At 37.6% G+C, this 12519-nt stretch overlaps 4 protein-coding genes across 5 annotated transcripts in view; 1 reads left to right on the forward strand and 3 right to left on the reverse strand.

The window, feature by feature from the left end:
* Window positions 1–303: 303 nt before the first annotated feature.
* On the reverse strand, window positions 304–3068 carry LOC17876791. 2 transcript variants are annotated; one of them, XM_006280304.2, is made up of 7 exons: window positions 2963–3068; window positions 2517–2590; window positions 2049–2333; window positions 1393–1944; window positions 1086–1298; window positions 846–992; window positions 304–758 (listed from the first exon to the last, which is right to left on the reverse strand). In XM_006280304.2, exons 1-7 carry the CDS (start codon window positions 2979–2981, stop codon window positions 582–584), a joined length of 1467 nt encoding a protein of 488 aa, XP_006280366.1. In that variant the 5' UTR covers window positions 2982–3068; the 3' UTR covers window positions 304–581. The 2 variants fall into 2 exon arrangements, with proteins under 2 accessions (XP_006280366.1, XP_006280367.1); XM_006280305.2 differs by having other exon boundaries at window positions 2049–2339.
* Window positions 3069–3378: 310 nt separating this feature from the next.
* Window positions 3379–5294, forward strand: LOC17875341 (glycine-rich RNA-binding protein 3, mitochondrial). The gene is made up of 5 exons (XM_023781561.1): window positions 3379–3480; window positions 3870–4018; window positions 4128–4196; window positions 4330–4436; window positions 4639–5294. The coding sequence occupies exons 2-5, from the start codon at window positions 3883–3885 to the stop codon at window positions 5155–5157; spliced, it is 831 nt and encodes a 276-aa protein (XP_023637329.1). The 5' UTR covers window positions 3379–3480; window positions 3870–3882; the 3' UTR covers window positions 5158–5294.
* An 80-nt stretch (window positions 5295–5374) lies between these two features.
* Window positions 5375–8037, reverse strand: LOC17874799. Its single transcript, XM_023781559.1, has 4 exons — window positions 7786–8037; window positions 6711–7552; window positions 6310–6620; window positions 5375–6239 (listed from the first exon to the last, which is right to left on the reverse strand). The coding sequence occupies exons 2-4, from the start codon at window positions 7432–7434 to the stop codon at window positions 5472–5474; spliced, it is 1803 nt and encodes a 600-aa protein (XP_023637327.1). The 5' UTR covers window positions 7435–7552; window positions 7786–8037; the 3' UTR covers window positions 5375–5471.
* Window positions 8038–9442: 1405 nt separating this feature from the next.
* The window catches only part of LOC17877286 (histone deacetylase 5), a 21158-nt gene continuing 18081 nt past the window's right edge, over window positions 9443–12519 (reverse strand). Inside the window, exons 4-14 of the mRNA XM_023777838.1 lie at window positions 12421–12514; window positions 12189–12301; window positions 11846–12057; window positions 11698–11762; window positions 11403–11573; window positions 11151–11234; window positions 10730–10939; window positions 10442–10635; window positions 10205–10334; window positions 10053–10117; window positions 9443–9937 (exon numbers count right to left, since the gene is read on the reverse strand). Coding sequence (XP_023633606.1) covers window positions 9772–9937; window positions 10053–10117; window positions 10205–10334; window positions 10442–10635; window positions 10730–10939; window positions 11151–11234; window positions 11403–11573; window positions 11698–11762; window positions 11846–12057; window positions 12189–12301; window positions 12421–12514 — 1504 coding nt within the window. The 3' untranslated portion in view covers window positions 9443–9771. The remainder of the gene's footprint in view (window positions 9938–10052; window positions 10118–10204; window positions 10335–10441; window positions 10636–10729; window positions 10940–11150; window positions 11235–11402; window positions 11574–11697; window positions 11763–11845; window positions 12058–12188; window positions 12302–12420; window positions 12515–12519) is intronic.

Raw genomic sequence — 12519 nt, forward strand, 5'->3', positions numbered from 1 at the left:
ATATATACGCAACAACCAAAGTGTTGTTATTACCGTGTGTTTCGTTGCTGAAAGTGAAAATGTTTAATAAGTTAGTAAGCCTGCAGCCGAAGAAGACAAGAGGGAGTCGTTGCTCAGACGATTTTGATGCTAGGCCATATTCTCTTTATCGATAACTGACTGAAACTGACTAGCTGACAAAAGCAAACATTAATTGGACCAAAACAAAATATGGACAAAGTTTTATAATATTACGAGTTATAGCAAATGTTTGTTTCCTGCATTCGGATATGACGCATATGCTAAATGTATCTTTTACTGGTCTTGGCTGAAAGAAAATATAAGATTGAATAAGCAGATTCAACATCAATCTTTGCACATACCCTCATATATTGGACCATCACTAAAGAGATAGAGATTAACTGAAAGATGATGAATGCTCTCAAGCCAAAACTTCATCTACTAAGGCTACTACCCTCAACTCGGTTCCAACAAAAGTAAACAAAAAAGTCTGCAAATTTTGGAATGGAAACAAAACTAGGGAAACGCCCTAAATAGCCTAAAACAGCCCACCCAGTTCCCCCTTAAAACCAAAGGTTGGTTCAGCAGGCAGTAGCAACAGCATTCTTTTCGACAGCTAACTCGTTCTCTTTCACCACTTGAGTCACAACTCCTAGTGCTGCTGCATCATCAGAGGCCGCAGTAGACTCTTGCGGTTTCGCAGTATTATATTTTGGCATTACACTGTTGTTTACCTTGTTTGCAGTGGCAACCAAATCCTGCACAAATACAAAAATTTGTTATAGATTTTTCCTTTATATTTCTTGAACTAAATTTACCAAGAAGTTGGTCTCAGAGATTGTTGCCTGTTTTTTTATCTGCACGTGTTTGCTTTTCCTCTCTTGGATAATCTTTTGACGATTCTCGTAGAACACAAAATCATCAAGGATACATGTCTTGCTTGCATGGTCCTTAAAAATCTTGATGACTTTCATTCCTTGCTCTAGCTTTACCTGCAGACAAAAAGGTCATTGTGGGTTAAATAGAAATGACAGATCACCTATTCAACTACAAAGAGTGCTAGATGACACAATGCTCAGACATACTTCCTGTGTGTCTCTGCTATTAGTAACTGGCTTGTTCTCATTGTTCTCCAGAGTAATATGCCTCAAGGAGCTGTTAGGGATATCTTTAACAAAATGCCACTTGACAGGGAAGCAACCAATCCATTTGTCTTGTTGCCAGTATTCAACAGTCTTGTTGAAATCCACTGGGCCTACCATCTCGGCTAAACCAACAAATTGTCCACTCGTGTTTACCTGTGAAATAGATGAAAACATACGAACACTACAATTAAAATCGGAATACCAACCAGAGGTTAATAAAATATGGAAAGTTTTTTTATCAACTCACAGAGAAGAGTAGAAACACAGGACAGCCTTCTGACTTCTGTTTTGCCTCGTTATATGAAGCATCCAGCTTCTTGTTACCATTGGGAGTGCTGGACCAAACATTGTATTTGATACTCTTATGGATATCATCTTCACTATACGATTTGATAACAAAAAACTTTGCTTCAGAGTAGGTCTCAGGGAAATCTTTCTTATTGTAGTCCTTGAGCTCTAAAAGAGATCCATCTTCGCAGAGTTTCTCAATTTCAGTAACAATCTGCTCCTTGGTAGATACAGTCATCACCTTTGAACCCTCTTGGCTGTTGAAACCCTTAGCTCGTGGCCCTCTATTCAGCTCATTTAATCCCTCAATGTTTTCTTTGCCATATCCTTGAAAACCATTTCTTGTCTTGTAGGAATTGTTAACCGCATACCAATTGGGCATGTGCTTCCATGCGTCATAACCGTAAGAGCCATAGCCATATCCATTTGAGTAAGGTCCACACATCGCATAATTTGAGTAAATGTTATCCATGTACCCATAAGATTGACCTGCACTAGCTGATCTTCCATGCTGAGTCGGCAAAATAAGATGATAAAGAATTAATGAATAAACAAGTCAAGACTACAAAACAGGGTATTTATGACTCCAGCTGAACGAATGAAATGAGAACATACTAGGTACTGATACTGAAGATTGGCCTTTCCTGCGGCATAGCTCCCACTGTAACCATATCTTGGGTACTGATATGCTGGAGAATAGTATCCATAAGAGTAGGCACCTTTTGCATATGAACCCTTTGCGTTAAATGCTGAGTTCTGGTAACCGAGTTTCTTAGGGTTCGATCCCTTGTCTTTGGCTAAACCTCCATCTTTAGACAAAAGACCAGGTTTACCGTTTTTGGTAGCCTCCACAAGCTCTTCATTGAGTAAGTAGTCATTACCGTTTCCGCCATATGCCCCCTGCAACTAAAGTGGACAGTAGCCTTCATAAGTTCACTCAGAGAATAAATCGTAGTTGACACAACAAAAGGAATGGTTTTAAATTATTGAAATAAAGTTATAGAAAAGAGCATCAGGAGGTAACAGTCTGAAGTACATGACCAAAACGAAATCAGAGATACAAAATCAGCAAACAAAAAATACCTTGTTATCAGAATCAGGAGCTAAAGCCTTGATTTTTGGATCAAGCGACAAATTGTGAAGCACATCTGAAGCAACTGTACATATTTGAAGTTAAGGAATAACACCTTTTGACTATCCACGAATCAACAAGATCAGTAATAAAAATTAAAAGAGATAACATTTTTTTAAATCAAAACATCAGATCTTCCATAAACCCTAAAAGTTAAAGATTTTATAAGATACATGTAAAACTAACCAAGGAGATCTAAATTTATTGTAAAACAAGAAAAGCTTCAGAGATGTAACAACAGATCCAGCTAGAATCAAGAAATCAACTTATATTCTAAACCCTTTTGAACAAAATGAAATGATTTTTTTTTTTTTTTTTTTTTTTTGCGTTTCAGAGAAGCCTTTGACAAAACAAAACTATTAGAGGTAATACAAAAGAATAGAGAATTGAAGGATACGGTCACAATTTGCTGCCATGGCTGTGTAGTTTTGTTAGCGGCGGAAACTTGGTAAAGACAGAAAGAGCAAATGTGAGAGAGAGTGTCTACGACTGACTTAGCGGAGACCACAAAAACCCTAAAAAGCAACAACTTTTTGAGTGTGTTTCATGTTTCGGGTCAACCCATTCATTTAGTTTCGGGTCAATAGAATGTGACTCGGGTTGCGCTTTCAGCAATACAAATGGGCCTCAAGTAAATAGAAACGACATGTCTTATGAGGACGATAAGGCCCATTTTTAAATTGAGATAGTGCTTGCCCAAAAAGAGAGATATATTCGTTATAACTGAGCTGTCACGCAGACATAATGACGACCCAATGAAATATCTTTTCTCAACATCTTAAGATCTAACGGTCACGATTAAGTTAGATCGTGCAACTTCGCTACATAAACCCTCACACTAGTTAACTCGGTCAAGTAGGGTTTTAACAAAATCGAGAAATCACAGACTCAGAGCAGAGGAAGCGAAATAACAAGGTACTTTTACTCTACAAGCTCATTTCTTTCTCATAAACCCTAGAAGTTCTCAGCTTCGAGTCTCTTTAGCTGTTGTAAAAGGTTCTCTCGTCTCTGATTTTGAGTGATCTCCGTCATTTCTTCGCTTTTCGTTTTCCATCGATTTTAGTTCCGATCTTTGCTGCTGATGACATATCTGTTTTCTGTTTTGGCTTTAAATTCAATTTTTGGTTTCTTATAAAGTCCGCTGGGCAAAGCAAAGAGTTTGAATTTAAAAAGCCTTTGATTGTCGTTTTTAAAACGGGGTCAAGTATGAAACTTGCCTATATGAGTAGGAAAAGAGGAAATGATATGATCCTTACTTTAAATTTGAGTTTCCGGTGACTAATGTATTTATCTTTGCATCTTAGATATCTAAAGGCGATGGCTTTTTTGAGTAAATTCGGTAACATACTGAAGCAGACGACAAGCAAGCAACTCAATGCTCATGTTTCTCTATCAAGCCCCTCGCTTTTTCAGGCTATAAGGTGTATGTCATCTTCTAAGCTCTTTATTGGAGGTGAGTCTAGCTTTAGGAACTCTTTGGAAGCAAATCATTGGTTACTTATTTTTTGTTGCTTTGTTACCAACTTTGTGATTTTGTTTCTTTCTTTTTTCGTTGTTGTAAGGTATGGCGTATAGCATGGATGAGGATAGCTTAAGAGAAGCTTTCACTAAATATGGCGAAGTCGTTGAAAGTAAATACCTGTTCTGTTTAGTATTCTTGTGATTGCTATTGCAGTGTGTGTTAGTAAACAAATTAGGCGCTTGTTTCTTGAGTTTGTTTGCTTAGTTGCCTTCTGCTAACGCGGCCACTATGTTTTTACTCAGCTAGGGTTATTTTGGATCGTGAAACGGGTAGATCGAGGGGATTTGGTTTTGTTACATTCACTTCTGCAGAAGCGGCCTCTAGTGCTATCCAGGCTTTGGATGGCCGGGTAAGTTCAGTTGCTGATTTATGAATCTTTGTTAGAGTAAAAATATCTGTTAGCTTTCAGTTGTCTCGTTGGTTTAACCTTATATTAATAATATCCACCGTTTTCAATATTTTCTTGCCTGATATTGGATGTTTTTTTTTTTTGAGATTAACATTCATTAATAAATTTCACTTTTTGATCCAATGCCTTAATCCTCCATCAGGATCTCCATGGCCGGGTTGTTAAAGTAAATTATGCAAATGATAGAACAAGTGGTGGTGGCTATGGAGGTGGTGGATACGGAGGTGGTGGATATGGAGGCGGTGGTGCTGGCTATGGAGGCGGCGGTGCGGGTGGCTATGGAGGAGGCGGTGCGGGTGGCTATGGAGGGGGTGCTGCTGGTGGCTATGGAGGGGGTGCTGCTGGTGGCTATGGAGGTGGCTATGGTGCAAGTGGTGGCTTTGGATCTAGCGGCAACACTTATGGTGATGTTCCAAGTGCAACTGCAGGGGCTGTTGGCGACTATAATGGAAGTAGTGGTTATGGTAGTGCCAATACTTACGGTAGCAATAATGGTGGATTTGCTGGAGATGGCCAGTTTGGAGGAAACCCAGTTGCCAACAGCTCACAGTTTGGTGGTGAGGATCAATTTGGAAGCATGGAGAAAAGTGAAATAAAGATGGAGAATGGACCAATGGAAGGAGATTTCGAAGATGACACTGATGTCGCCAAAAGAGCTTGAATCAACTAGCAAAAACTGTTGTCAAGACTTGTCTTTTCATATTAATTCCTATGATTAGTAGTAGTTGTTCTACATTTCCTGAATGAAAACACTTTATCCTGAAATAATCTCCTTTTCTATCTTGAAAATAATTTGTAGCTTGAGATTGTTTCTTAAGGTATACATTGAATTTTAAACAAAAAGTGAGCTTTGTTTCAACTTTTCTTGTAGCTTGAGATGGTTTCTTAAGGTATACATTGAATTTTAAGCAAAAAAAGTAAGCTTTGTTTCAACTTTGAAAATTTCATCCACGCAAAACTCTAATGTTGCCTATGTTATAGTTTATGTTCAGTTTCTTCCATGAGAAACAGCATCTTCTGAGCATTCAACACAACAGGAGACCCTTGTTTTGTTTTCTCAACAATCTGCTTTATCAGTTGCTTCTCCATTTCACTCTCAAAGCCGCTGTTTTCTTCTTCATCTTCCATACCAATAAGGTCTAGCAGCTCCTGCTCCTGCACCTTTAAATCATCCTTCTGATGGCTACAAGGTGAGCTTTTGTTTGTTGAAGAGAAATCTTCTTGGTGAATCCCGCTCTCTTGCATCTCCAATGGTGAATCATCATCATCATCTTCCGAGTCATCGTTTATTTTCATCAATTCGTCGTAAGATTCATTGAATGCATCAAGTGCTTCCCCAGTTAAGTTCATAACCAGGGGTTGGATCTCAGCAAGATTAGTCCTGGTGTGCTCTATAGCAACTGGGATTTTTGAGTCACTCTTATATGTCATCACATCGCGGGTTTCCCATAACCTTGACCATGACTTCTTCTTGCTCTCTGATTCCATGACCAGCTGCTCCACCTTCCTTTGGCTCTCTTGGAGTGCGGTCTCGAGCTCTGCAATCCGTTTCTCAAGACGTGAATTGATAACTTTATGCAACCGCAAGCTCAATTCACGAGGTGAGACAGCATAGTTTCCTGACTCAGGCGTGGAGTTGCCACTTGGGTCCTGGTTGGACTCAATTTCATCTAAACGTTTCCCTTTTACCTGATCAGCTCTCAGTTCACCCTGTGCAAATTCTACCTCACAGTCCGACTCCATCTACAAAATTGAACTTTGAAATTTGATAGGGCAAAGCAAATGGCATATTTAAAAAGTGTAGACAACATACCTCGATCAAATCAGAGAGTCTTGTCTCAATGTTGGAGGAATTCATGTTGATTTCTAGCCTTTCAAGTTCAGCTTCAAGCTCTGCTTCGATATTACTTATAGATTCTAAATTCTCAGCTGCGTATTCAATATCTATCTCTCTCACTATCAACGAGTCTTTCATCTTGAGCTCATCTTCTAAATCATGCACCAAGTTCTCTGTTTGCTTCAGCTCTTGTTGGACTTTGCTCACTTCGGCTTGGCTTGCCATGAACGAGGACATGATGCCAATCGAGATACCGATTTGTAGTAACATTGTTGCATCACCTAGACCTGATAAAATATAAAAATTCAGCGCCATGTACAAGTCTTTTCAAAATTTTAGCATAAATAATAACAATCTAAAGATTGCAACAACTTTACCATGCTTTCTACTCTTGCTCGTCTCATTTCCCACTCTTCTCTCAACCGAAGACTCCAATCCAGGGATTTTGCAACTTTCTGTAGCCTTATCGTCATTGAGCATAATATGTTGGCTCAGCCACAACGAATCTGCAGTGCTCTTACTAATTACACGAGTACCATCAGTCACGAGTAATGGCCTTGAAACTAAAGCGTGTGGTGATGGAAACGGGCTAGTCATGTAATCTTCCATGGTCATTTGCTCTCTATGAAACTGAGACATTAAGCAGTTATCCAGGGAACTCAAAGGTTTGGTTAATCGCCTGTACCGCTGGTTTCTCCTAATGAATGTTCTCTGCCTAAATGAAGAATTGAACTGTGTGTCACCTGCAAGAGTAGCACTGGTTTTCCAATTCCCATGTTCAACTTCAGAGACTTCAGGCATGAAACCAATAAAAGAATCCGAATGGTTAGTATTGTAACATCCCAAATTCTCCCCACTCGTAGAAGTATCCTGATGTTCCCCATCTGATATCATTTTCTCATCCCCAAACTTGTTTTCATTAGCTTTCTTAACTCTCACCGAACTGTTAAGCAGGCACCTAGGAGGAGATTCGGGATTCGCACTATGAACATCATCCGAAGAGGATTCAAGGATGTTGTTATTTTTACCTTTCGTCACATTCTGCAATTGCCTAGCTATATACCCCGTAGCAGCAGTCGCAGCGATTAACCATATATCCATTTCTTCCTCTCTTGACTTAAAGAATCAAGAGAGCAACCCAAAACTGAACAGTAGAATCTCCACTTCTTCATTCCAATGAACGAACTCCATATTCATATCGAAAGCTCAGGGCTTTTAACTGTCAAGAGAAGACACTAATCCTTAATCAATCGAAGAACACAAGAAAACTCAAGTCGAGACCTAGAATCTCGTATCAAAATGCAGGAATCAGGTTGAGAGCAACGCCCAAAAAAAACCAAACTTGGTATCAAACTATCCCGAAATCGAATTACTGAGCAATAGCCATCTTGGAAAACTCAGAAAAAAGCTTCGATTTTTCCGTCAGGGATAAGGTGGGGAGCATTTACTTACTAGCAACGACGTTTACCCTTTAGGCGAAAGTTGCAAGGAACGAAGATACAGAAGAAGAGAGACCTTGCTCGTGTAGCTTGAAGAAATGATCAATTTAACCAATGGAAGGTCTAAGATATCGAAGAATCGGAACACAAGGTCGAATCTTTGTCGGGAGTTGGTAGAATCGAATCTGTGAAACTTAGACAAGACGAACGAACGGCTCTGTGTTTTATTTATTATCTTCGAGCTTCTTCGTTTACAATGGCAACGACGATACGGCAAGTTAGTGAGAAAACTGTAAGGTTATTATTAAATTCCCAAATATCAGATAATAAATATACTTTATATTTCATTAAATGGTTTTTGTTTCAGTTTTTTTTTTTTTATAACGGTTGCTGAGAAAGAGAAAAAAATAATTTGTTGAGTAAACCAAACAACTACGGAAAATTTAGAGAAATTAGTCAATGAAAAATAAATAAATATATTTGTTTTGTTTTTTTTCGCGTAATGAAATTGACTAAAAATGTAAAGTAGACAAAATATATTAGCATTTGGCCCATTTTACCAAAGAATAAATAGTTTTTTCCCCTTACTTTAATTTTTCAAATATTTAACACGAGCATTCAATTGATATGCAATGACAGAACTCATAAGTTCATAAGAAAATAGTCTTCGATTGACAATTTTTGATACAATTTGGAGTTAGCCAGCTTGATGACAAAAACAAGATTTGGAGTTAGCCAGCTAATTTAAATGATTTAACGTTAATATTAATATGAAAAATACTTGGGTTACTCTTGTTCACCCTCTTTCTAATAACCAATCAAAATATAACAATATGTCATTTTATTTTTTATTTAAAAAGTAAATTCAAATTAAAATAAATAAAAAGAAAACAAATTATCGAAACAAATTCTGTAGGATTTTTATTAAGGAAATTATATATTTCGGTTTGGGTTTATAAAAGAGTTGTTAGAGTTTAGATTTTATACATAAACGAAATTGTATTTCGGATTTGGTTGACAAAACAGTGTTTAGGGTTTAGATTTTGTAATTAAACAAAATTATATATCGGTTTGGGTTGACAAAATAGTGGTTATAGTTTAGATTTTGTAATTAAAAAAAATATTATATTTTGGTTTAGGTTGACAAAATAGTGGTTAGGGTTTAGATTTTGTAATTAAACAAAATTATATTTCGGTTTGGGTTGATAAAATAGTGGTTAGGGTTTAGATTTTGTAATTAAATGAAATTATATTTCGGTTTAGGTTTATAAAAGAGTGGTTATATTATTTTTCATAATCTATTTTGTTTTAATGATTTTAGTTCTGATTTATTTTTATATATGGTATGACGTGGCAAATTACTTCATTTTAATTGATTAATCTAATAATATTACTCTATTAATATTAACTATAGTTTTTTTTTTTGGTAGGGAATATTAACTATAGTTATAAGAACAGCAAAGATATCCTCTAATATGAAAAGCTTTAGGCAGCTAGTGTATATATTTCCTTATCCATTTTTGGTTTCTTTTTCTTAACGGCAAGCTTTGTAAACTAAACTGTAATAACGTTCTAAAAAGATGCCATGTGGTTCTGTTGATAGTGTGTAGTGCCACAGTATATCTTTTTTTAAGGTTTTTCTCATCCTTTTTACCAAAAAAACAATGGGAGGGAAAACACGAATTCTTTAAATACTATGCCGAATTCACAATATTGATTTGCATTTGATACAAACCATACAGGAGGTTTATTATACCGAATACAGCAGCTTCACAGTAAAGCCTAATCCGAAGCCATTTTACCTTATACAGTTATACATACAGAGTTTGCTTTAGGGAGCTAAGAGAGGACACAGCCTTTCTTTCAAAAGACATATACTCAAAAGTCTCCCAATTTCTTAACCTGTGTTTTTAAAAATAAGAAAATCCTAATTGAATAACTCAGAAACCCCAAAGCTCCAAATCGTTATCAAGAGTTCGGTTTCTGGGTAAATAATACATCAGAGAGGTTTAGACGCAGCATTGTCTATGTAAGCCTCAGCTTCTTCTTCAGAGAATCTTCCTCCTTCCACAAGTCCCCTTATCAAGGTGTTGGCATAGGCTTTTCCAGGAGGTCTTAGAGGGACCTCACCGGATTTGAACTTCTCAACAGCAGAAGGCCTGCAACTGCAAACAAAACAAGTTATTGAGAAACCGCAGCAAAAAAAAAAGGAAGTTGGATGAGTTTATTCCTCTCGCAGTTTAACTCAGCAGCAAAAGAAAAGGAACAATGAAAACTTACGTCATTGTAAGTATAGGAATGCCGCCTTCTTTCCCCAACCAGACAACATTTGCATACCAGCTATTCTGTAAACAATGTCGATGAACAAGTATAGATGTGATTATTACATTTTTTTTATGAGTGTATCAATCAACATTTGTTGTCTGACTAACCGAAACAGCCTCAGGTAAAATGGATCCTTTATTCTCTACTGACTGAAGAGCAGCTAGATCAAAGGATGCCGAATCTGAATCTAAATTCAAACCATTTTCTTGACACAGAACGTCGTTGAACTGCTCAAGCCTGTTCACAAAACAATAACAACCTTTAGTGAATACCTAGAAAAAATCATTAAATGAAGTAAATATGGAAAGTGAATGGAAACTGAGACGAATCGTGGTACACTTAACGTGATTCTGTACAAACACATTTGAGTTTGATCATTAAGATTAGCAAGAGGATTGGTGAAAGCAACTCCTCCTACACCCCAACTAGCAGTAGATTCCTGGCCAAAGAACAATCTATGTGGAAATGTTTCCCACACAATTTCCTTTGGTGGACTTTTATCCATTGAACCAACACATGCCTTTTTCATACCATCGACCTGGAAATAAACACAGACAAGTCATCAATGTGTCAATTAAGACCTAAGCTCAGACTCGACCCCAAAAAAAACAAAACTAAACTTGGTTACTTACCTGTCCCCCTTGAATATAGCAAAGAAACCTCGGTTTCCACATGTTGGATCCAAAACAAGCATACCAAACGTCAACCTTTGCGAGATCAGCTCTCCAAGATGTAGATGCAGTATCTACTTGGTAGTTTTCAATGCTGAGTTTTGATATTTGATCCACGAGTCCATGGTCATCGTCTTCAATTTCAGAGTCAGAGCTTGAGATAAGGATAATCTATAATGAACAAACAAAAGAAATACATAAACTGTTTCCAGAAAAAGAAGATTAAGCAGAGGAAACCTAGTAAAGAGGCAAAGAAGTTAAGAAGTGGTTGCTAAGTGATAAAGAAGTGAGGTTTTTCGAAATCTAATTTGGCAAGGAAACGCTCCCTGATGAACAACGAAAACGGAAATGGAAATGGTTGACAGAAAGAAGGGTGCCCAACTGGATTAGGAGTTTTCTGATCAATCAGTTTCCACGACAGTTCATCTGCAAGTGAAGGCCAATATGCGCATAGCCTTTTGCGTACCTGAACCAACAAGAAACAGATGAGTTTTGTCAATTAGTAACATAAGCCCTACAGAACATTTATGACGGAAAACTGAGCTGGAAAGAGAAAAAAGATTGTTTCAGATTGTGAAATGAGGACGTAAGAAGATGGTATAGAGCTACGTAAGAAGATGGTATAGAGCTATACCGCTTGTATGACACGCCATGTAGACTCGAATGGGTATGCTTCAGAAGAACCTTGAATTACTTTGTCTTCAAGCAAAACTTGGACACATGCAAGTGAAGACTTTGCAATTGAGTCAAGATTGTACCCTCCCTCTAAGGCCATCACAATCTTTCCATGTGCAAACTCCATTAGCTGAGAACATTGGTGAAACAGAATGATATCACATCCAAGTATAGATTATGTAGCTCAGTGATGGAGACCTGTGGAATGCAAATACAAACAATGAACAAAATAGGGAGTTCACATAAACACCAACCTTCTTCAACATAACTGAATATCCATATGGTGTTACGCGACAACCCCCGAGCGGATCACCAATGGCTGTGGAGAGGAGTTTGAAAAGGTTACACAACTCTGAACGTGACATAGCCTTAAAGTAAAATAATGCTTAAAACCGTATATACCTGCATCAAATCCAGCTGAGAGCAATATAATATCGGGGTTAAATTCCCTAGCCACAGGAATCAAGATATGGTCCCATGCGGCAAGATAATCCGCATCTCCACATCGTCCTTGATCCCATGGAACATTTATGTTAAACCCTTCACCTGGACCTTCCCCAACCATGTTAAAATCCCCATCATCGCCTGATGGATAGAAACTTCCATACTCATGCCTAACCACAAATGCGTTTTTAATTATTAACCAAGAATAAAACTCAATAGAAATCAAGTGAAAAGGTAACACTAACAGAGTTGAACATTTGTAGCGTCAAAAGAAGAGTAAATAAAGGTCACAATTACATACCTATGAACAGAGAAAAATAGTACACGAGGATCTTTCCAGAACATCTTCTGTGTGCCATTTCCGTGATGGACATCCCAATCAACAATCAGAATTTTCTTGACACCTAGATCCGGCTGTATTCAAGAAAAGCCAAAAGAACTTGGAAATAGGAAAACCTAAGGAATGTGGCCAACGAGTTTGAAAATAAGTAAGAGAATACAAGGACATCACAAAAGTCAATAGAAGTCTTTACTCTTTCGTTTAGTAGATAACTAGCAGCAACAGCAACATTGTTGAATAAACAAAAACCCATGGCTTCATCTGTCTCAGCATGGTGCCCAGGGGGCCTGAC

The sequence above is a fragment of the Capsella rubella genome, unplaced genomic scaffold (genome assembly GCF_000375325.1).
Source record: "Capsella rubella cultivar Monte Gargano unplaced genomic scaffold, Caprub1_0 scaffold_8, whole genome shotgun sequence".
Taxonomy (NCBI): domain Eukaryota; kingdom Viridiplantae; phylum Streptophyta; class Magnoliopsida; order Brassicales; family Brassicaceae; genus Capsella; species Capsella rubella.

What these genes read in the sequence shown, in the direction of transcription:
- LOC17876791 (XM_006280305.2), bottom strand. An exon ending in CTGTGTTTCTACTCTTCTCT is followed by an intron (nt 1,299 to 1,392) that starts GTGAGTTGATAA and finishes TCTATTTCACAG; the next exon opens with GTAAACACGAGTGGACAATT. An exon ending in ACGTGCAGATAAAAAAACAG is followed by an intron (nt 759 to 845) that starts GCAACAATCTCT and finishes GTATTTGTGCAG; the next exon opens with GATTTGGTTGCCACTGCAAA.
- LOC17875341 (XM_023781561.1), top strand. Translation starts at nt 3,883, where the DNA reads ATGGCTTTTTTGAGTAAATTCGGTAACATACTGAAGCAGACGACAAGC. An exon ending in TTCTAAGCTCTTTATTGGAG is followed by an intron (nt 4,019 to 4,127) that starts GTGAGTCTAGCT and finishes CGTTGTTGTAAG; the next exon opens with GTATGGCGTATAGCATGGAT. An exon ending in ATATGGCGAAGTCGTTGAAA is followed by an intron (nt 4,197 to 4,329) that starts GTAAATACCTGT and finishes GTTTTTACTCAG; the next exon opens with CTAGGGTTATTTTGGATCGT.
- LOC17874799 (XM_023781559.1), bottom strand. Translation starts at nt 7,434, where the DNA reads ATGGATATATGGTTAATCGCTGCGACTGCTGCTACGGGGTATATAGCT. An exon ending in GAGCAAGAGTAGAAAGCATG is followed by an intron (nt 6,621 to 6,710) that starts GTAAAGTTGTTG and finishes ATATTTTATCAG; the next exon opens with GTCTAGGTGATGCAACAATG. An exon ending in GACTCTCTGATTTGATCGAG is followed by an intron (nt 6,240 to 6,309) that starts GTATGTTGTCTA and finishes TCAATTTTGTAG; the next exon opens with ATGGAGTCGGACTGTGAGGT.